Consider the following 24,382-nt stretch of genomic DNA (forward strand, 5'->3'; position numbering starts at 1 on the left):
AATGGTCCCCTGCCATGTAGACCTCTACACCATTTGATTATAGAACAGAAGCAAGGATTAGAGACGAAATACCTTTGCAAACTTAATCCAGTTGCCTCTTGTTTTTTCAAACTCTCTGGCGACCATGACCTGGAGAGCTGTGAACCGACGCAAATATTTAAATCCCAAATCAATCATCTTGTGTTTAAAGGTTATTTGCTTCCCTTTCCAGACCAGACCATTAACAATTTCACTAGTGAATAACCCCAGGATACTCAGTCCAATGTGATATAAGGAAATGCCTGCAAAGGACCAGTTAAAATACCATTAAAAAAATGTGGATTTTCATACTGATCAGTTGGGAAACTTTTAAAACCTTGATTTTATCAAAGCTGCTCATTTACCTAAAGGGTAAAGCTACAGATGTAGACTTTAGTGTGTTCAGGTCAAACAAAGCAAACGATAAGAACAGCCAGTCACTGAAGTCTGTACCTAACTTTATTCAGATAAAACACACAGCTCACTTTCTGCCTCGGAGTGAGCAAACACATTTCCAGCCCCCTGGAGAAGCTCGTCTGGCAAAATAAATCAGAACAGTGGGAAAAAAAGCAGGTTCTTAAGACACATTCAGCACAAAAGCTTTCAAACACCCAGAAAACACACATTTGGTACCCAATGAAACAACAAATATGTTATAACATTCTTATTTTGCATTTTCTGAGAATAATAGGTTCATTGTATTACAGTATACTGAAATATACATATACAGCTGTTTTTGTGTTTAAACGGCCCACTAGTTTGTTTTAACCGATGACTACTGATCCCCGAAAAGCAAATTAGCACGTGAAGCAACAAACCGTGTGCTCCCGTTAGCTCCTAATCATGTCCAGAGGCTAAGCAGATTTTTTATTTTTATTTTTTTAAATCTAAAGACTGATTATTTCTAGCTAACCAACAACTACTGCCTGTGTTTTTGTGATAGGCAGCTTCAATTTGAAGAAACTAATGAAAGATGACGACTTGAAACACATTTGGCAAACTTTACAGCGACATGTCGGCGACTGTGCTCAAGAACAAATGTGGCGATATCACATCATTAGACCCACCTCACTGAAGGCACGTACAGTCTAGGAACACAAAAAGTACACCACAAAACACCATATAAACACACTACAGCTGTGAATTTTCACTTTACTGCATGATGGTCCAACAATTGATCTGCTCTGTGACAACCGCCCATCTTGGCGATACATTAAAAACTGAAAAAATATATTAAATATTTCATCTGCAATAGAAATCCTTATGTTTGGTTTTTTTTAAAGTGTAACTGAGGTGTGTACCTAAAAAAAACATGAGATTTTTTACTTTTAAATGGATCGTGTGCACGTATATGAAGCAACAAGGTGACAGGTAACAGTACAAACATGAGACACAACACACAGAAGCAGAGACAGACTCTTATATGACACTTTGGAAAGTCTTATGACTTATTAACTGAAGTTTTTTAAGCTACCACTAGGAGGCGCCTGAACTTAAAAAGAGCCCTGAAGATGATGTCAAAGTTCCCACATGCAGCTGTGGTGGATGGAAAGCAGCATGACAGATTTGTGATCATAAATATACAGCAGGACCGCTCCTTAATTACTCTTTTTTTTTAAACCATTTTATATATCGTCTCCTTCAAAATGAAAAATGTATGTGCAAAAACCGTTTGCTCTTCTTTGAGGTCTCAAGTTCAAAAATCAAGATTTTTGGACTAAATTTTCTGCTAAGATATACACTTAGTATAATTGTAATAATACACTGCATTTGTGCTCTTGCCTATAATAAACAGTCTGAGTAAAATCCTGCTCCTTCCTTCTTTATGGCACATGTGTGAGAGAAGAAGAGGAGGAGGAGGAGATCGAGTAGCGTGGTGTGCTCATCTCTGCACCGTCTCCATCCGTCTTTAATAGGTCCAGCGATCATCTCATCTCAGCCCCGATTGTCTGCCGCTCCCAGATTGCTTCATATTGTGTTCGTTCGTCCTCCTCCATCTCCCCGTACAGTACTTTACTCTGAGTTTGTCTGTCCATCGATCATTCGATCTTCCCCGGGTCTATGTTGTCCAGATCAATATCTGGCGATGCCACGCAACACATGCACAGTTTCTGGGTGTATAGAGATATCGCATCTGTGTGAAGAGAGAAAAAGAAAAATCAGATGGCTGCTCAAGGGTTGCTAATTAGAAAAATTTGCCTTAAGTGTTACTTGTTTAAACTAGTCCAGTGTTAATAGTATAAAAAAGTAGCATTTCTAAACAGTAAGAGTTTTATAAATGTTGTACTATAGAAGCCTTTAGTGTAGGTGGGTTTTATGCTAAACTGAACTATGAAACACTAATTCCAATCCCTTTACAGAGAGCCATAGCAATTCCATACATTTCTATGGTAGCTATAGGAAATATGAGACTGGTATGCTACTTTAAAGAGTTGTGAGTAATAACCTAACACAGCCACATTCATTCACAGAGCTTTATACTATAGCTGTTGTCATATTACCACGTGCTAGCTTCAATCCTCTACCTTTGTACCTAGATTTAAGTTTCTTGGGGAAATTCTTCCTTTATAAACCAATTGGGAATTTGCAAGGAAGATAAAGGATGCATTTCCCCTCAAAGGGAATAAAAAGCTAGACTGACAGCTTGGCTAGCTTGTTCTAGCCTATGAAAATATGACACTGAGCTCTTGCTGATCTTTCTCAGAGCTAGACCACAAATGTTAAAGGATAAAGCAGTAATAGACAAGTGCTTTAATAAGAAGGCTATCAAATGTGAGTTTCAGAGTTCCCTCAAAGCAAACAAAACCTCTTCTATGATAGGCAGTGCAGTGTTTCTCTTACTGAGCATTTTTCCAAGGAAGGCTGGTCTGGAGCTGCGAGGCAGATGGACACAAATGTAGTAGATCGGTACCCCAGAAAGTGCCACACCAATCCCCACTAGAGAGTTGACAGTGTCGCTGTAGAGCGGCACCACCACCAGGAATAAGCTGCACAGGCAGTAGACTATTGGGAAGAACAAAGACAGCTACCGAGAGGGAGGAGGAGAAATGGACAAAACAAAAGGATCAGACTGACATGACTTTAAACATTGTCGCAACTCAAAACAAAAGAGGGTAAACAGTACAATACACTCACTGTTGATGGGTAAACGAAAAAAACTTCACAGACCATGAACAACACTTTACACACTATCTTTAATGTATCCATTTGCATCTTGTGCTCATTGGTTTATTTGTCTGTTCACAATCTGATGGGGGCTGTGAGCTGGATGATGTGGTTGGGTGGCTGCACCAAGGTGCAGTCGAAGATTATGAGATAAAAAACATTGGCTCACATTCAGAAACAAGACGTTCATACACACAATCTACACTCATCATCCTGCCTAATGCTTTATTTCTATTTTCATTTTTATCTCTGAGCTGACTGCACTAACACATCTGAGCTAAATTTTACACCTGTTTGTATTTCAAGCTCACTTTGGTTATTAAGAACATTGCACCATTTTTGGTACCTTAACGGGTCGGTGTCGATCAGGATCTTTGATGCGAAGGTAGATCTGGCTGGCTATCGACAGGCCGATGAATAACCAGTAGTTGAAACTGAAGTAGTTGATTAACCGGAAAACATCTGGCACAGTCAAGTACAACAGAGACATGCCACCCTGTGAGAAGACGACCAAAAACAGACACAAATATTACGTTCAAGAGAAATACATTCATGACAAAGATGAAGAACCACAAAGATTTACATTAAAATAAAAAAAACATATTGGGGATACTTGCATTGAAAAGTAGGGCAGGAATCGGGGTGAAACGTTTAATATGGATCATACAAAGCACATTAGGTAGGTGGCCTTCTCTGGAACCAACGAAAAACAACCTGCGAGAGAAAATGACATTTCAATAAGAACTAAAGTCACTGTGCTGCTGATTGGTTAGTTGGCAATAGGACAAACAAAACAAAACAAAAAACCCATACATTTTGGGAAAAACAGAAATGGAGGCCACTAGATTTAGGAGTTTACCTCGAGGCTGCAATGATTGATGAGTTGAGGCCTCCGTAACAGGAAATCGCCACAGAAAGAGGAATCAGCCAACGAGCCCAGCCCAGCACCTCATCTGCAAATGTCTGAGGAAGCAGCCAAAGTGCTTGTAACTCCTTTTCACTTTAGTAAAAATGTGACTCATCAGTGCAGATGTGTGCCACTAATTAAAAGACACGAGAACTAATCCAACAAACTGGCTAATCTGCTTGCGGGAACCCCTGATGTTTCCTGCTACTCCCCTTTGTTTCCTTTTCAAGGGCGGAAGAAAGTGTAAAGCTCACACTGTTACAAATAATCAATGAGTACAAATACTGTCAACAAAAAAAACTACACAGATCACAGCAGTTTCACAGGACACTTTGTTAGAAAGGAGAGAAAGAAAAAGTTACCAGCTAGAAAGAGAAGAACAGCAGGAACTGAGAAAGATGTTATACTGTGATGCCACTTTAAAACCTCTGAGTGGATTTTCTTTGTTCATATTGTGACCTGAGCTGTTGCCAAAAGCTTGACTCGACAACGATGTGGCATCACTCATTTTAACCCACTCAAAACCCAAACATGCCTGAGGTGCATTATATTAGTGATATAATCAAGTTTAGGTTCAAACATCATCATGTTTTAGTGTGGCGCTGAGTTGCAAAGTACAACCAGCGCACAATGAGATTCGACATCATTAATCTCCAAAACCTGACTAAAAATTTTGCTGCATCTCACAGTTTCATTACAACAGGGCAGAAAACCCCTGGCTTAATGACAGAACATTAGTAAACCATTAAAATAAAATAAAAAGAGATTAGCAAATACCACTGACAAGTACAAATCTTCCTTCTCCCTGCACTAATCACATCATGAGCTCTCCTCCTGTTCCTGTGTGGCGCGCTAACCTCTTTAGCTAAATGAGGTTCCTGTCATCTCGACTCCTACAGTCTTGCATGACCAAGAGGGAGTACCAAAGCCAGATGCGAGAGGCAGTGGCTGTTAGATGGACTCAGAGAGACGACAGTCAAACACAGGAGGGACAGATCACATCCTCCTACCTCTAAGAGGGTGAGCAGAGGCTGTAAATACTGGTATGTGATAGGGCTTGTATGCAGATATGTACACAAAGTGACTCTAGTACAGAGCTTTGGACTCACCACAGCAACAGCTTCACTGTTGAGCACTGTATCTGCGTCCATGACGACATAGTAAGCTATGTTGGTCAAGATATAGATCACTGTGACGATGGGCATTGAAATGGCAATGGACAAGGGGAGATTCCTGCAATGGAAAAATAGGAGGTGGCATCCATTAAGACTGTTAGATTTAAACTACTTAGCAATACAGCAGTGTGAAAACGTGTTTGCCCCCTTCCAGATTTCCTAGTGTTTTGCATATTTGTCACACTTACATGTTTGATGTTTAATATTAGACAAAGATAACCTGATGAAATACAAAATGCAGCTTTTAAATGACGATTTCATTGATTAAGGGACAAATGTTCAATCCAATCCAAACCTCTCTGGTCTCGTGTGAAAAAGTAATTGCCCATCTTGTTAAATTATGAATTAACTGTGATTAACTGCATTTTTTGGAAAGCTGAGTTCAGTTTCACTAAACACACTCAGGCCTGATTATTGGCAGACCTGTTGAATCAGGAAATCACTTAAATAGAACCTGTCTGGCAAGGGCTAATTATGCCACAGCACGCTAGGTCTAAAGAAACGCCTGACAAACAAACATTGACATCCGTCAGTCTGGAAAGGTTACAAAGCCATTTCTAACGCTTTGGGACTCCAATGAACCACATTGAGAGTCATTATACACAAATGTAGAAAACCTGGAACAGTGGAGAACTTTCACCACTGGGAGTAATCGGTAGGGGTGGGCAAATATGCTCGATGTTTCCACGTACGACGGATAAAATGGTTTTATCACAACCATCGAGTAAGAACTGCAATGGAAATATTAAGCTGTCTGCATGCAATTCACTGTGAGTTTGTTTTTCTCCCACAGACTGTGAATGCATCATTAATAACCCCCTCCCAGATTTTCTACCTGGCGCACTGCCCTTAGCATGTGTGTTTATAAACTACCAGATAGGGAAAGATATGAGGACAGTGGGAGTTTCAGATGAGTGAAGGAATGAGACTTTCTGTGTTTTTTGTTTTTGGAGGCTATTTAAACATATCGCGATGTGTATCGTGATACAGCCAAAACAAATTTTGTGACATTTAGATATTCCTGCTGACGACTCATCCGGGATTTCACAAAAGAATGATGAGTGGGCCAAAATTCCTCCACAGCGCTGTGAAAGACTCACTGCCAGTTATCGCAAACGCTTAATTTAGGACTGCAGCTATCGATTATTTTAGTAATCAAGTAATCGCTCAGTTATTCCATCAATCAATCAAGAAATTAGATAAGAAATATTTTTTCTCTTATTATTGAGCAATAACAAATATACACAGGTTTTTTTCAAAATGAACTGTTGATTGCAATTTTTCAATCTGAAAAATGTTATGAAAGCCTCGAAATTAATCTGGTCTTGTCACGGTCCTGGGTCGGTGTCCCAGTGTTTTGAGTTTCTTGTGTCTCTGAGTTTTTGTATTATGCTCTTAGTTCTTTGTTGCCCCAGTTTATTCTATAGTCTAGCGTCTTAGTTTGGCTTTCTTGTATTCTGTTTAGTTTCTTATATAAAGCAATATAATCAGCATATAAACATTTAAGATGATAAATTTAAACCTCAACACTAGTGAGTTTGCGTTTGGGTCCAATTCCTGCCTGCACACAGCCGAAACATGATAGGTCTAGTACACCCCATGCCCCCCTTTAGATTCACCCCTGCTTCAAGCATCAATAGGATGGCTGCTCTTAGTTAAATTATACAGCTTGCTGTATAATTTAAACATGGTATCAGATTAACAATTAACAATTCACCTGTATATCTTAATACAACTTCTTGAGGCTTACTGCAGATTCTCCACTGTGTAAAGCAAACAGCGATGGATGGAGCAGCTATAAAATGTGATTTTTTTTCCATGTCAGAGTTTGTCATTACTTTTTCCCAGTAATGGTTTTATTGGCGATTGCAGGAACAGCGCTGCTGTTTTGGTTGCTAGAAACACATCTTCTTTCACTTAACCAGAGCTCACGTCTTGCTAATGGCTTCGTTTGCTCTTCACGGTGTGCAAACAGACTCCAGCTCCTCGTTAAACTGTGCCAGCATCAACATGACTGCTGCTGTTGTGTTACCAATGTTTGCGGGCTGTGTGGACTCAATGTTGTCAGCTTTTTTATTCACATGCTGCTCCTAAATTTGTTTGCATTGCAGGTGTGATTTTAGTCACAAATGTGGATGAAGTGCTCCCACTTCCACGACGACAGCATTGAAGCAAAGAATTTGTGTCGAGAATTTTTTTATAATCGAATTACTCGAATCATCGCAGCCCTAGCTTGCAGTTGTTGCTGCTAAAGGTGGTCCAAGCTGTTATTAGGTTCAGGGGACAATCACTTCTTCACACAGGCCCATGTAGGTTTGGATTTTTTCCCCACTTAATAATAAACACCTTCATTTAGAAACTGCATTTTGTGTTTACTTGTGTTATCTTTGTCTAATATTTAAATTTATTTGATGATCTAAAATGTGTGAAAAACATACAAAAAAAGAGTGCACAGAAATTCAAATGCCTTGTATTTCTGTGTGAAGCACTTTGTGATCTTGGTCTTAAAAGGTGCTATATAAATAAAATGTAACTTTACTTACTTCACAAACACTTTTTTCACACCACTTTATGTATACAAATCGAAAGCACAACCAGGAATAAAGGATTTTAATGATTACTGTAAAACGAGCATTATAAATACAAGATTGCGTACCTCTCTGGGTCCTTGATCTCCTCTGTAATGAAGTTGAGCGTATCCCAGCCAGAGTAAGAGTAGAGTGCTGAATAAAGGGCCAGGGCCATATCACCAGGATTCAGGTTGGAGTCTTTGAAAGAATCCTCAAAGTTCTGGTTAAAACCTACAACAACACAAGGTATACATTATAAATATATCCCATTTTTTTATTTTCATAATAAAGAAATATATTATTCAAATTGTATGGTGTTTTTTTTTTTTTTACTTTTCTCACTTAAGGGAGAGAGGAACAGTTCATTTAGCCACACAACACCCTAACCATGCCCACAGTTTAACTTTTAAATGACTTTGATAAATGTATTTTAACAGATTTCATCCAGCTGTATTTGTAATTACTATTATTGTTATCATCAATATTATATAAGCACCATGTTTTGAGCTTTAGAACATATGTTGTCTAAGGACCAATTGGTAGCCTTAATAGTTGTTTTCTAAATAGAGACTATTCAGGGATCCTACCTTGTCCCAGCCTAACCAGTCCGGCAATGATGATGACAATTAGAGCAATGACCTTTGCAAAAGTAGAGATGACCTGAAGAATGGCACCCCACTTCACTTTCATGCAGTTCACAAATGTGAGCACACCTGATGGAAAGAAAGAAGCAGTATAAAACTACAAAAGTAGTAGAAAACTACAGCTCTAGAAAAGCTTGTAGCTAGAGAATGTAGCTAAAGGGTACAAGTCACTCCTCCTCATATAGAACTGACACGGCACCACCCAAATACCACCGGGTTCATTCAGACCCTGTGAGGAACACCCCTGTAAAAAATGAATCTCACAGCGTGCTTCTATTAATTCCATCACCTGTCCCATCATCTGCTCTATCACTCAATGTTCAAGTCAAACCACATGCATAAGAAGCCCATTTCAAATGACACATTTCATATGGGCGCCATGCAAGTTATTCCAAATGCAGCATGCGTGTTCCAGTAGTGCTGCAGCCAATAGACCATTTTAAACACCTTTCTCCTGAATTTACACGTGGAAATCCATTTTAGCTGTTTTGCGTGAAAGATTCAACTGTCTGCAACTGATCCTCCTGCTTGCACAGGAGACAAAGATGCATTTAAGACTTCCTCCTAATTAAGACTCTCACTGTATGCACTACAATTTACAGGGGCGTGATGTAAAACAGTACAATCTAATACAGTAAACAACTGTATATGAACTTTCCATTGCTTTGGTTTATAAAAAAAACCAAACAAACAAACAAAACTAATTTTTGTGTGTTACAATGCTCTATTGCCAGCTCTTTAACTGAGCTGTCTACAGAAATTAGCACAGAGGTACAGAAACAGATGGGATGTGGTGATGTGCAATTTTTCACCTGCTTTATCAGCACACTATTTTTGCTGGGGTTGAAGAAATCTCTCCCTAATTATGTCCAAAAAGATTTAAATCAACACTGCATGGATACAAGCTTAAAACTACATAACACACTTACACCTTTACAACATCCATGCAAACATAAATAGCAGGTAAAATAAATGATGTGAGTGATTAATAGCGAAAGAGGCTTACATATGATGACAGCAGCAATAAGACGGACGGCATCGTAGGGGGCTAAACAGGTGGGGTAGAAAGGCTGGACCAGGTAATTGGAGAAGGTCAGGGCTATCACAGCTTGACAAGCCGGCTCTACAATCATCAAGGATGTCCACAGTCTACAGAGACATTTTTTTCATCTTAATTATCGCTTCACGTAACGCTTACAGTAGGCAGGTTTAGTTTATTTACACTGAGTAATGTCAACCTTTGTTTCCGTCTACCATTTAATCCCAGTACAGCACATGCCTGAGTAGTTTATTGTGTTAGTAGAAGGGCTCAGCAGTGCACTGCTGAAACAACATACCGAATAAAAGCCAAGAAACCACCAAAGGCTTCAAGGATATAGGCATAGGAGGCACCAGATTTACGGATGGTGGTACCAAGCTCAGCATAGCATAACGCTCCAAACACAGAGAATACCCCTCCGATGGCCCACACGACCAGGGACATCCCAAATGAGCCAGTGTACATAAGGACTCCCTGCAGGGTAACACAGGAGAGGAGATATTAAATACACACACACACACACACACACACACACACACACACACACACACACACACACACACACACACACACACACACACACACACAGAAGGCAGTGAACCAGCTGTCATTTGAACAAATGTGCCTAGTGATCTAAGATCTAATGTAAATATAGAAGACTGCTCAACCCTAAACTGGACAGCTGTAATACACGTCATCAACAAAAACTGAAGTCCTTCAATTTCAGATTTCTTTAGTAATTAAGGTGCATTTTACAAAGAAAGCATTTAGATTTTACTGCTCTGCAACGTTTAAACCACAATAAAAACTCAACCACCCACCCCCCAAAAAAGGGAGAGACCTACCTTAGGCGAGACAAAGATGCCCGAGCCGATCATGTTTCCCACAATGAGACAGACACCATGAAGGAGGGAAATCTCCTGCTTCAGCCGCATGCCACTACCCTGAGACGCCGTGTCTACATCAGCAACCATTTTGAGGAATTTACAGCCTTTGGCCTCAGCTCAGATGAGATTGACAAGGAAATGATGGGAATGACAAAGTAGTCAAAGACTAGAACAAATAAGAGGTAGAAAAACTGAACAAAGAGGTGCGGGCCTATCACACGAGAAAGGAGGGATTGAGGTGTTGAGTGTCACTGAATGGCTCGAGCTATTGCATGTCTCTAACACTCATTGAAATCCAAGAGGTGCTTCTCTCGGACAATCTGTAAAAGAAACAAGCACACACTGTCTCACAGAAGGGAATTTATTATAATAGTAAACAGTTTTGCTGAGCAGATATGAGTTAAGTGATCCCAGTTCAGTATGTCATCATACACACATCTCTGTTATCTTCCATAAATGAATGCCTTTCTTTATATATGAAGTGCTTCAAATAGCACTGTGAGTGAAATGTTTCCCACACTGCTCTTTCCCATAGATATTACACATTAACTAGAGGTGGGAGTAGGGCTGGGCTATATCATACCGTTCACAGTAATACCGGTGTAATGTTGGGCAACGATAAGAAAATGAAATATCGCGATAGAATGTGGGTAAAACGCGCATGCGCAGTGCCTTTGTTTACATACGCACATGGCGGCGTATCTGTCAAATGTTTCAGTACGACTTTGCTTAGCTACGAACCCGCACTGCTTGATGGATTGTCGGAGCTTTACGGTTATCGTAGGCAGGAGCCTCACGAAGTGATATGTACAGTGCTTCATCATAATATTACCATATTGTGTGTGTATAACCTCTTTTTAAGTTTTGTGGATATTATACATGGTTATGCTGAGGATATGTCGGCCAATTTCCACTGGAAATGCCTTTTGGTTAAACTGTCAGCAAGGATTTGCATTTGCACTGTTAATTTTTTATATAACTTTAATGCACATAAAAAACAGCTGCTTGTTTAAGTGAAAATACATTGATGTTTGTTTGTTTTTTGCACTAATAAAGTTGTGGAGTTGTAAAGTATTTTGTCTAGTGTCAATTATATCGTCAGTTATATTGTTATCGCAAATTTTCAAATGTATATCGTGATAAATATTTTTGGTCATATCGTTGGGAGTCACCTGACACCCAACAATACAATATTATCATAATGAAATGAGATGGTCAAGAAGACCAACACTGTCAAGAAAACCTGCTAGAAATGTTTCCATCAGAGGGAGTCAGTCTACTACTAGCCTGATATCAGTATGCAAATGAATGGGGTCAAGTTGGCAATTACATGCAATCAAGTGACCTGTGCAATCACCTTGTGATCAAAAGACTTGGTGAGTCTGAAACACTGCCAACCAACCTGTGGGCGTGGGCGACCGTTTAGTCACCATTGCAGAATGTGAAAATAAATTCAACACAATCACCAGGAAACAAGCAACTTTTAGTAGATTTCAAAGTGCTTTAACTCAATTCAAACGTGTACTGTAGAAAGAGGGAATTTATGACTTTTCTGTGCTTGCTGGAAGGTAGCATGACAAGAGCAACGACTGCAGTGAGTCCAGACATGCTTGCAGAAGTATAGGACAAGTATGACTATCAAATTGACATATGGACACTGAGCACTAGGGCTGCACGATGTTGCATAAAATGAGAATCACGGTTTTTTGGCTTAGAATTGAGATCACGATTCTCTCACGATTTTCTTTTCCAATATAAATATTTATTGCACTTATTAACTGCACATCAACTTCGTAACAGTTGAAACTGAACATAAAAACAATAAATAAACATAAAAACAAATGTCTCACGTTTTGTGGTTGCCGCAAAATGTTGTACTGCTTGAAATTCCGTCTCCACCGTTGCTCGGCGCTGCGTGTATAGAGCAGGTAGTGCAACAATAGAAAAATAGTTGCGGGACGGCACTGTGTAGCGTTTGTCTAGGGTGTTGATCATTTTCCTAAATCCCTCATTTTGCACAGTGTTGATGGGAGCCATATCTTTGGTCAGGTGATAAGTGATAGCCTCCGTAATTTCTTTGTGCCTGTGGGAGTTCGACGGGTATAGGGAAGCGCTGTATAAGGTTCCCGTTATTGATGTTTGGGTGGTTGACCGGGACGGATGTTCTCTTGTCACTTTCTCATCATCCCTGACGTGCTCTCCGTTGTTTTTTCCCTGCTAATTTTAGCATCACACGGCACAGCTTCTGTATCACGTGGTATAAGGCTCCGCCCTTGTCATTTGTTGAGCAGGAAGAGTGAGCGCTTGTTTTCATGCAGATTACGTCCCGGATCAAAATGCGGTACAATCGTCGTTGCCTTTTTTTTTTTTTTTTAATCGTTGTCATTTGGAAATGAGATCGCACATAAGTATGAATCGAGATCGCGATTTTCTAACGATTAATCGTGCAGCCCTACTGAGCACTTTGTAACTGTTGCTATAAAACTTCATATTTAGCCATGTATTTTAAAATCTCGCATCTAGAACTATGTAACTTCTAGCCTTTTGAAATCGGATGATTCTTTTTGAAATACTCTGTATAATAAGAATGATAATAAGAATGTCATATATTTGATTAGCTGCATTTATAATTCCTATCTCTCTGCTCGTCAGTGCATCCAAGAACATTTCCAAATCAGGGACAAACAACCAACCAACAGCCAGGCTGTGATAACTACATCTTGTATGCGCTGGCTTAAAGATTTATATTTCCCTGTTGCAATATTACATCTAGCTTGCTCGCCTTCAGCAGTCAGTCACATTCTGGTCAGTACTGTTTAACAAATGGCTCCATGGTGTATCGTTTTAAACCTTTGTCTAACAAGTAGAGCTGGGCGATATGAGATTTTTTCATATCACGATATGTTTTTTCCATTTCAGTCGATAACGATATCTATCACGATATAAGCCAAATAACTATATTTGTAAGATTTAAATGTGCCGTTGCTCACAAGTAAAATGTGAAATAATCAGCAGCTTGTTTTGATTTAAATATTTATTTCCCATAATAAATTCAACAGGGTAGATGTACTTAAGGAACATGAGACTTTTTCAGATAAATAAAGGCAAATATTGCAAACTACACAAAAGGCAGCCGCTAAAGCGTTTAAGTTTCAAAATAGAACAAACAAAACAGACTAAATTGTCAATTCCACTTAGAAACAAAATATTAATTCTAAAAATAAATCTTAGTTTGTTTTACAGAAGAAGAGACAAAACTGACTAACTTTTGTCAATATCAAATAAACTGAGAACTAAAAGGAAATTCTCAATCTCTCCTTGTTGTATAGCTTAGCTTTTCAAACAGTTTTAACAGTTACTTTAGTCTGACAAAAGCCGAATGACGAATTAGCGCTTCCAGTCAGAGACTGAGGCTACGTCCACACGTACACGGGTATTTTTGAAAACTGAGATTTTCCGTTTTCGTTTTAAAAAATAATCCCGTCCACACATAAAGGCAGAAATGAAGGAAAACGCTGCTATGAACATGCCAAAGCAGCAGGTGGCGCTAGATTCCTAACCGTGCAGAAATGTTGGCCAATCAGAAGTCTAGAAGCCTCGGTGGGAAAAAGTAAACAAAGCTGGGGCATAGAAGCAGAACCGAGTCGTATGTGTGGACGGACAGTAACTGTGTGTATATGTAAGCATTTAAACACTGCAGAGAGTACAATTAACAGTAACAGTATTGTAGAAATTCATTTCACCGAAACAATAACGTGGCGCACAGTGTGACGCATGCACCAGTTTATTGTATTTCCAGACTTGCTTTCGGCACAATTTACAGTGCACGCTACTCTGTTTTTTGTCAGACTTGAAATAGCCGAAATACCTTCACACTACGGAACTTCTATGGCTCTTCCGTTCGACAATCTCGCCGGCATTGGAACCATCATCTGTTTTCTCTTCGGTCACGCTCAGTTGATTTTTCTAGTCGGCACACTCATTTCCTCCATTACGCGCTGGCTGCTTCCCAAACAAACATACGTGCGGCTTGGCACTTGTGCTGTACGTAACAAGTCACGCGACGTGACGCTGCGGCTGTGATTGGTTCGGCTCTGCGCTACTTAATTTGGATTGGCTGACCTTTTTTTTTTTTTTTTTTTTTTTTTTTTAAAAAGAGGACAAGAGCGGCGAGGTCTATCGCGATAGCTTAATTTCTCTATCGAGTAAAAGTTATATCGCGATACATATCGTTATCGTTCTATCGCCCAGCTCTACTAACAAGTGAAAGAGTCCTGGTTTGATCCCAGGAGGAGACAAATCCCTTTGGGGCTGTTGCCAGTGGAACAACCCTCAAATCAACCATGAATAAGGAAACAACAACAGCAGCTTATTTCACAGGCATCCAGCTCCCCGAACTAGTAAATCTTGAATAACCAGCTGTCAGCCACGGGTCCTTTCATTCCCACGCGACTTTGGTTTTTAAACTGCAGGGTCGGACGACACGGTGCAATCAAAATGGAGCAAGTTCCACTTTTATTGCACCTCATTTACCCATTATCTGTTCTCTTATATCATCTGATAGCGCTGGCTTCATAATTCATCACTGAATGTGAGCAAAGTTTAACTTAATTTGCATATTTTAGATTCTAACTTCCCATACAGGAAAGCAGTGCCTCGCTCACTCTCTCCTCTCATCAGTGTGTATTCACAGAGAAAAAGAGATCTAACCTTACATAATCCTGCCGCTTTGTCTGTAGCACACCGTGTGCTTCATAAGCAGGTGCTATGTTACTAAAACGTGAAGCAAACTACTCATCCCGCCTCCTTCAGCCTGGATCAGTTCATGGGAAGAGGCACTCAAAGCAAGCGTTGGACTGAAACACTGAGCCAAATCAAATTTCACCTTTACTAACTAAACACATCTTTCTTGGAAGCACATGCACAAATACATTAAAGCACTATGAAGAGCTCCATGAGTTGGATCCCCAGGAAGAAACAACACTCATATTACACTGAAGATATATAACATGGAAGAAAACTTTAAATATGTTCACTGAGGGTATCCAATGGTGTAACAACTGAAAAAAAATAGGTTTCGATGTGTTTCGAAACTGAACCACAGAAACAATGCACATTAAATCTTTGTGGCTCCCAACATCATCACCATCCCAATGTTTTTATGTGTCTAATATAGAAGACAGACGTTTGATGCCCTTCCAATTAAAATGACATTCTGATTGGAAGCGTGCTGTACTCTCAGCCATCAGCTTTTGGTGCAACTTTACCTTAATCTTTCAGTCAAAAAAAAGTAGATAAAAAGATTAATTTAAGCAATGTGTTTATTAAATGTGTGTAATTGTTGACAACTCCTTGGATTTTGAATCAGCTCTGTAGGTCTATATTCCCCTTTTAAATCATGTCTGAGGTATTTCATGGTTTTTGTCAAGTCCACTGTGAACTTTTTTTTTTCCATTTTAATCTTGTTGTTTGTTTATATTGCCAGCTATTGCTGTTCCAGTGAGAGTGTGAAGTGGTTAGAATGAGATATGCACCCCCAAGTCTGAGGCCATGGTCCTCAGCTGGAAAAGTGTGGAATGCCCACTCCGCGTCAGGGGCGAGTTACTCCACAAAGTTGAAGAGGTTAAGTATCTAGTGGTCTTGTTCGCGAGTGAGAGGAGAGGGAGATCAACAGACGGAATAGTGCTGCGGCTGCAGTGATGCGGAAACTGTACCGATCTGTCAAGGTAAGGAGCGAGCTGAGTGTAAAAGCAAAGCTCTTGATTTACCAGTTGAGCTATGTCTCTACTTATACTCATGGGCTTTGGGTAGTGACTGAAAGAAAGGGATCCTAGACATAAGCAGTGGAAATGAGGTTTCTCTGATGGGTAGCTGGCCTCTCCCTTAGAGATAGAGTGAGGAATTCGGCCATCTGGGATAGGCTCAGAGTAGAGCCACTGCTCCTCCGCATCAAAAGGAGCCAGATGAGGTGGTTTGGACATCTAACAAGGATGCCTCCTGGGTGAGGTGTTCTGGGCATGATCCATCAGAAGGAGGCCCTGGGGCAGAAACAGGACACACTGAATAGATTATATCTCTTGCTTGGCCTGGGAACGCCTCTGTGTTCACCCAGTGAAGCTTAAGGAGATGACTGGGGAGAGGGAGTTCTGGGATTTTGGATGGACTTTATGGATGGATGGGTGTTCCTATGTGCAGATTTTCCATCTTTTGAAACCTCAAATGTTAATACTACCATAACTTGAAACCACTTTGGGTCAACTATAATAACAGCAGCAACCTTACATAATTTGACAAAGCTAAATCTCCTGAATATCCCTTTTTTTGTTCATCTTAAATAGAGCAGGGCGATATGGCCAAAAATATTTATCACGATATATATTTGAAAATTTGCGGTAACGATATAACCGACGATATAATTGATGCGAGACAAAATACAACTCCACAACATTACTAGCGCAAAAAGACAACCTTCCATTTATTTTCACTTAAACAAGAAGCTGGTTTTTATGTACATTAAAGCTTTATAAAAATGTAACAGTGCAAATGCAAATTCCTTGCTGAAAGTTTAACCAAAAGGCATTTCCAGTAGAAATGGGCTGACATATCCTGAGCATAACCATGTATAATATCCACTGAAGTTAAAAAGAGGTGCTTTGCAACATTAAACTGCAGTGTGCAGTACGTATTTTTCGGACCATAAGGTGCACGGGATTATAAGGCACATTAAGCGAAACAAAGCAGTCAGATAAATCAAACTTTATTAAACTCATTCTTCTTGCTTCCTCCACTTCTGTACCATTGATTCATTAATGTTGAATTCTCTGGCAGCTGCTCTATTCCCATGTTGCTGCAGTATATTAATGACTAACCTCGTATTGTGGATGGATTATCTCAGTTGTTCTCCTGACTGAAGTTTGGTCCGTTTACAGCATCCTGCCATGCGATTGCATTTGTCTCTAACCATGAAGAACCTTCACGTTAACTTTTATAAGTGGAAAAGTGTTAGTGTTCGTCCTCCAGCTTCACTGTTTATGTTATGCTAACATACAGTGGGGAAAAAAAGTATTTAGTCAGCCACCGATTGTGCATGTTCCCCCACCTAAAATGATGACAGAGGTCAGTAATTTGCACCAGAGGTACACATCAACTGTGAGAGACAGAATGTGAAAAAAAATCCATGAATTCACATGGTAGGATTTGTAAAGAATTTATTCGTAAATCAGGGTGGCAAATAAGTATTTGGTCAATAACAAAAATACAACTCAATACTTTGTAACATAACCTTTGTTGGCAATAACAGAGGTCAAACGTTTACTATAGGTCTTTACCAGGTTTGCACACACAGTAGCTGGTATTTTGGCCCATTCCTCCATGCAGATCTTCTCAAGAGCAGTGATGTTTTGGGGCTGTCGCCGAGCAACACGGACTTTCAACTCCCGCCACAGATTTTCTATGGGGTTGAGGTCTGGAGACTGGCTAGGCCACTCCAGGACTTTCAAATGCTTCTTACGGAGCCACTCCTTTGTTGCCCGGGCGGTGTGTTTTGGATCATTGTCATGTTGGAAGACCCAGCCTCGTTTCATCTTCAAAGTTCTCACTGATGGAAGGAGGTTTTGGCTCAAAATCTCACGATACATGGCCCCATTCATTCTGTCCTTAACACGGATCAGTCGTCCTGTCCCCTTGGCAGAAAAACAGCCCCATAGCATGATGTTTCCACCCCCATGCTTCACAGTAGGTATGGTGTTCTTGGGATGCAACTCAGTATTCTTCTTCCTCCAAACACGACGAGTTGAGTTTATACCAAAAAGTTCTACTTTGGTTTCATCTGACCACATGACATTCTCCCAATCCTCTGCTGTATCATCCATGTGCTCTCTGGCAAACTTCAGACGGGCCTGGACATGCACTGGCTTCAGCAGCGGAACACGTCTGGCACTGCGGGATTTGATTCCCTGCCGTTGTAGTGTGTTACTGATGGTGACCTTTGTTACTTTGGTCCCAGCTCTCTGCAGGTCATTCACCAGGTCCCCCCGTGTGGTTCTGGGATCTTTGCTCACCGTTCTCATGATCATTTTGACCCCACGGGATGAGATCTTGCGTGGAGCCCCAGATCGAGGGAGATTATCAGTGGTCTTGTATGTCTTCCATTTTCTGATGATTGCTCCCACAGTTGATTTTTTTCACACCAAGCTGCTTGCCTATTGTAGATTCACTCTTCCCAGTCTGGTGCAGGTCTACAATACTTTTCCTGGTGTCCTTCGAGAGCTCTTTGGTCTTGGCCATGGCGGAGTTTGGAGTCTGACTGTTTGAGGCTGTGGACAGGTGTCTTTTATACAGATGATGAGTTCAAACAGGTGCCATTCATACAGGTAACGAGTGGGGGACAGAAAAGCGTCTTACAGAAGACGTTACAGGTCTGTGAGAGCCAGAGATTTTCCATGTTTGAGGTGACCAAATACTTATTTGCCACCCTGATTTACGGATAAATTCTTTACAAATCCTACCATGTGAATTCATGGATTTTTTTTCCACATTCTGTCTCTCACAGTTGAAGTGTACCTCTGGTGCAAATTACTGACCTCTGTCATCATTTTAAGTGGGGGAACTTGCACAATCAGTGGCTGACTAAATACTTTTTTTCCCCACTGTAGCTGTGTCGCTAGCGATCACGTAGCACATCATTATATACCAGCTAGCCCAACTTCAGTAACCCTGCAAACGTCGCTGCTGTTTAGTTTCCTGTCTTCATTTATGTTGGAAGTGATAGCAGAGCTGTACGTTTGATTTTTTTCAGAAATCTCTCAGTCAGAACATGCAATATCATGCTTAGGTAACTAGCGAGCTAACTTCCGCTAGCTTCCTGCTAACTTCTAACTCCGTTAAATGTAATAACTTTTGTTTTCATGGATGCCTGGAAGTTAAACTTTATAGTTACACCTGGTAAAGCAGCAATGCTGATCGTTTTATTAAAGATGAAAGAATTTAGACAGTTTTTAACTCTAAGTGATGCTGCAGTGTTGTTTGACCTGAAGTATACGGAGTTTAGGACCCAGATTACTCCCAGATTTAAGAGCATCTTAGTCCGACAAATACGACAATAACGACGGCCGCTTGCATGTTCTGCAAAAAAATGTGCTTTGTTGTGTATCTGATGGACAAACACCAAACCAGTTCCACATCACGGAAGTTGCACCATTTTTACAAACCAATTCTGGTTCATCTGTTTCACTCAACAATCGGCCATGTGCGTATGAAAACAAAGGCACTGCGCATGCGCGTTTTACTCCCATTCTATCGCGATATTTCATTTTCCTATCGTTGCCTAACATTATACCGGTATTACCGTGAACGGTATAATATGGCCCAGCCCTAATCTTAAATTTACTCAATTTAATAACAAACATTTCATTGCTTTTCTCTATTGGATGCAGTGTTTTTGGTGAAACCAACAAGCAACGTTGAGCATTGCTCATTAGTAAAGTTGATTACTGCCTAAAATGATAAGTCTGAAATCATCTGAAAGTAAGGAGCAATCATCTTTTCAGAAAATAATTTTTTTGGATGTCACAACTGGACCTTCTGGTCTGAGGAGGTCTGGCGCCATGTGTCCCGTTATTGGTCCAATGAAATTATGCTAGCATCTGTTCGTTAAGGTAATGCAGATGCTCCCCCCCCCATACCACAGCCTCAAAACCCATCTCTAGGGGAAATGGTTATGCTCACCAAAATAACATTTTCTGTGAATTTATCCCATGTTCATAAGAACAACAGAATAGTAACTCGATTAAACTATCAGTGTCAAGAACAAGACCGTGTAGAAGAAACCTGATGTACAAGTCAACCTCCATATGGAGTTACTGTGAGTGTAATGTATGAATCAAAATGCACAAAATGATTACGTAGGCCTCATAACAGCAAAGACACACAATGCCTGACACTGACACCTTACTGCTATTAAAGTCTGGATATCGCTTTACTGAAATGTTCATTCCTTAGACATCTAGTAGGAAATATAAAACCATCAGCATGAATGCCTTGTGCCATGTTTAAAATCCATTTTGAACACTATTCTAGACCTTTCTGCAACTCATAAATATCGCCAATAAGTTTAACATAGCAAAGTGTTCATTCTTTATGTGTTCCCATCTCTTTCCCTTCATACTCAAGTGAAGCTGCACTTACTCAACTTTAGTTTTTTAACTGTACAAAGTGAATACATTTACCCCACTTACACTTTAAGATAATTCTGATAACATAGAAAACACTCCACTGCACACTCATCTCTGAACTCAAAACAAGAATCTGATCCTCTTTCTGTTATTAAGTCTTTATACTTCAGGGGGGAATCTATGTTGTAGCTATAGCAAAGCCCCTACAAAAACCGACCAACATAACATGCAGCATAACTTAACATGCGCCTCTCCGAAAATGTAACTACATGATAACAATAACTGGCTCTATATAGGGGTTAATAATCATAGTATCAATATAAGGACTCACAAATATTATTCATTCTTATTCACAAATCCTGGGAGCAGATTGCTGAAACTATTGGAATGGAGGTGAGTGAATGTGTTCACATTGAGAGGAAACTGGGTGGACACAGAAGACCCGCCTAAATAAGGGCCAAAGCTGTTGTCTGTTTTCTGAGACATCTACTAAATGATGCTCAGGATGTTGCAAGAGTCTGTTTTGTGGTCAGGCAGGTCTGACGTTAGGTAGCAATGTGAGTGTGGAGTTGGACTCTAACAGAGGTTTGGGAAATAACGATGCTGCCCAAGTTATTGTCGGTATCGCAGAACTGGCTATTATGCAATAATGCTTACGCTGTGTGGACCGTGCAGCATGTATTTTTTTTTTAGTTTGCTGATTGTTAAAGGTTTTATACTCAGCATCTGCTCTGTGCATAGTGAACACCACGTCGGATTTTAATAATAGCACTTGAGGCACGTCGGGCTCGTTAAACGCATGTTTAAACTGTTGGAGGAGTTTTTGTCGCTGATTTTACGCTGCATTCATTTATTGAATCCTGACGCAAACTTGCTAGCGACTTACATTTCCTTTCACTCTCGACTCCGTCATTTTCCGCATGTTAAGTGAGAAAGGGCGAATGCAAATTTCAGACCTAGCTTTTAAAGGAAGTACAACTTCCACTAGTACTCCCAACTCAGTTTAAAAGTAGTGGTGATTGTAAACCCTTCTAGCCTATGATCCAGATAACTTCCCGCTATTAAAAAAGGCCGGCAGAGAAGATTAGACCGACTTCTTTGCCTTTTGTGTCATTACGACTCCGAGCAGTGTGGCTCTGCGCGCTTCCGCACGGGGCATCCACCATTCTGTAAGGCACACAAAAAGCAATGTAGTCACTAATTAGTGGTTCATCTCCGATATTAGCCATAGGCGGGAATGTTCAACACGCAATTGTTTAGTTTCAGCCACCAAATTATACCACATCAACCGCAAAACGCGCTCGCGCCCTGTTAACACGCAAAGGCAACGGTTTTTGTTACCAATGATTAGGAATGATAGCTCTGTTAGCCCCGGCCCGACGCACACTCAGTGAAAGAGGAGAGGGGTGAAAAGCGCGTCTTGTCTCGCCTACTTTAAATCTCCAGCTCACACTGTTATGTAAACGAAACACTCAGTCACCATGTAAGAAGAGTCCGCATTAAACTAGTTGCCGGGCGGCTCCACGTGTGCCAACAGAGCTAATGACGACGAACACGCATGATGCTGCAGATGTACATGCTAGCATTAGTGTGCGCGTGAAAGACACGTAGCGACGGTTAACTTCGACTGAAACGACTCCTGTCCGCGTGCCCACCTAGTCTCTACATCTACAAAGGTAGTGAAACCTCTACTGTGAAGTCAGGCAATTTACCTTTTAGCTGAAGCGAGCGGTGACTCAAGGACCGTCCTTGGGATTTCCAGTCACCAACTTGTGCCGCTCCACATTTTAGGCAAGCAACATCTGTAGCTGGCTCCTCCTAGCCAACCTCCCACCATACGTGACCCTACGTTCAAAAGCAGAAGCCTTTCTGTGAACAGCAGAGAACATTGCATAAGATACTTTAATAAATAACAGAGGAAATAAAGTTCATCGCGTGTCGCTTCTCACCCTATTGTTAGCATTTCGGGTGAGCGATGATTTGATCTGTTTGAAGAGTAGACAGTAAGACAGTTGAAGCTCTGTCAAGCAATGAAAATGGATTTTTTTTCTTTAGATCTGGAGACTGTGGGTGGGTACACTGTAGTCATAAAAGATGGACCAGTAATCATATAGACTGTAGTTTTTTATGTAACGTTTAGTTGATTTTAAAGGGCTCAAAGTGTGCCAGGAAAATACTCCCCACACAGGGGCGGATCTAGAAGGGTGGCATGTGACATCCTAAAATGATCACTTGCCATCTTGGTTTTGAATATGACAATGTTGTTTATTAAAAAAAAAGATAGCATTAACACTTTGAGCCTAGCTACAGTTAACCCTGAATATAAATTCTAAAACTGAATATATTGCATAATGTTACCCCCCACCACCACCACCAATATTAACAAATGGTTCAGCCCATAGCACAGAAAATTGTTAATTTAAGCATGTAACAATTTGATTTTTTTTCTAACAAAAAACAGTGAAACTTAAGTTATACTTGTGTCTGTAAATGAACCGCCCCATGTGGTATAGCTTTCTGTGGATTTTGATTGTATAAATATATTCGTTTATTTCTTATAAAGGCTATACAGTGCATAAAATCAAAATGCACATGTTTTATGTAACTGAAATGTTTAATTATGAGGGCTACAGAGAATAATTAAGTTATACATCCATTCGCTTCCGCTTATCCTTTTCAGGGTCGCGGGGGTGCTGGCACCTATCCCAGGTGTCATAGGGCGAGAGGCAGGGTACACCCTGGACAGGTCGCCAGTCTGTCACAGGGCCAACACACAGGGACAGACAACCATTCGCACTCACATTCATCTGCACCTAGTGACAATTTGGATTATCCAATTAACCTATCCCCACAAGCTGCATGTCTTTGGACGGTGGGAGGAAGCCGGAGTACCCGGAGGGAACCCACGCAAACACAGGGAGAACATGCAAACTCCACACAGAAAGACCCTGGCCTGATGTTGGAATTGAACTCAGGACCTTCTTGCTGTGCGGCAACAGTGCTAACCATCGTGCCACCGTGCTGTCAAGTTATACAATATTTATATAATATTTATATGAAACGTGTATATTTACTACATTTGAATCATTTTAACCATAATGGGATGGCTTTATTTCGCCACCCCATTTCATTTCCATGCCACCCTAAGAAAATTTCTCTAGATCCGCCCCTGTCCCCACACCATTACACCACCAGCACGAGCCTGAACTGTTGAGCCTATCCCTACTATCACAGGGCGAGTGGCAGGGTACACCCTGACAGGTTGAAAGTCTTACACAGGGCAAACGCAGAGACAGACACCCTTTATTTCATGTTATTTACATTCTTCCACTCTTCTGCTGTTCAGTTTTGGTGAGCCCATGGGAATTATACCATCAGTTTCCTGTTCTCAACTGACAGCAGTGGCACCAAGTGTGGTCTTCTGCTGCTGTAGCCCATCTGCTCTTCAGAGAGACTTTTTCACCCAACTGCTGCTCACTGGATATCTTCTCTTTTTGAGACCAAAATAATTGAAATCTTCTTTCTTTCAAATTATGCTGGTCAATTAAAACTTCAGTAGGTCGACCCGTACTGATTTACAGCCATGTGATTGGCTGATCAGATATTTGCATTAATGAACTATTGAACAGGTTTATGTAATAAGTAGTAACTGTACATCAGTAGAATCCCATAAATAATAAAACAACAAATAGAAAGGATGAAGAGGCTCAAACCGTTTACTAGGTTAAAGTTATTTTACTTTAGCCTAGTAAATGGTTTGAGTTGTAAATTGTGAGTGGCGATCGTGGCTAAAGAGTTGGGAGTT

General features: G+C 40.5%; 1 protein-coding gene across 1 annotated transcript; it reads right to left on the bottom strand.

The window, feature by feature from the left end:
• Window positions 1–459: 459 nt before the first annotated feature.
• LOC308384316 (Y+L amino acid transporter 2) lies at window positions 460–22,441 on the bottom strand. The gene is made up of 12 exons (XM_080862812.1): window positions 22,290–22,441; window positions 10,364–10,725; window positions 9,817–9,992; window positions 9,486–9,628; window positions 8,423–8,548; window positions 7,922–8,066; window positions 5,200–5,323; window positions 4,043–4,146; window positions 3,801–3,897; window positions 3,530–3,679; window positions 2,860–3,043; window positions 460–2,152 (listed from the first exon to the last, which is right to left on the bottom strand). The coding sequence occupies exons 2-12, from the start codon at window positions 10,490–10,492 to the stop codon at window positions 2,058–2,060; spliced, it is 1,473 nt and encodes a 490-aa protein (XP_080718938.1). The 5' UTR covers window positions 10,493–10,725; window positions 22,290–22,441; the 3' UTR covers window positions 460–2,057.
• Window positions 22,442–24,382: the final 1,941 nt, after the last annotated feature.

The sequence above is a fragment of the Rhamphochromis sp. 'chilingali' genome, assembly GCF_963969265.1.
Source record: "Rhamphochromis sp. 'chilingali' genome assembly, chromosome: 17".
NCBI lineage: Eukaryota > Metazoa > Chordata > Actinopteri > Cichliformes > Cichlidae > Rhamphochromis > Rhamphochromis sp. 'chilingali'.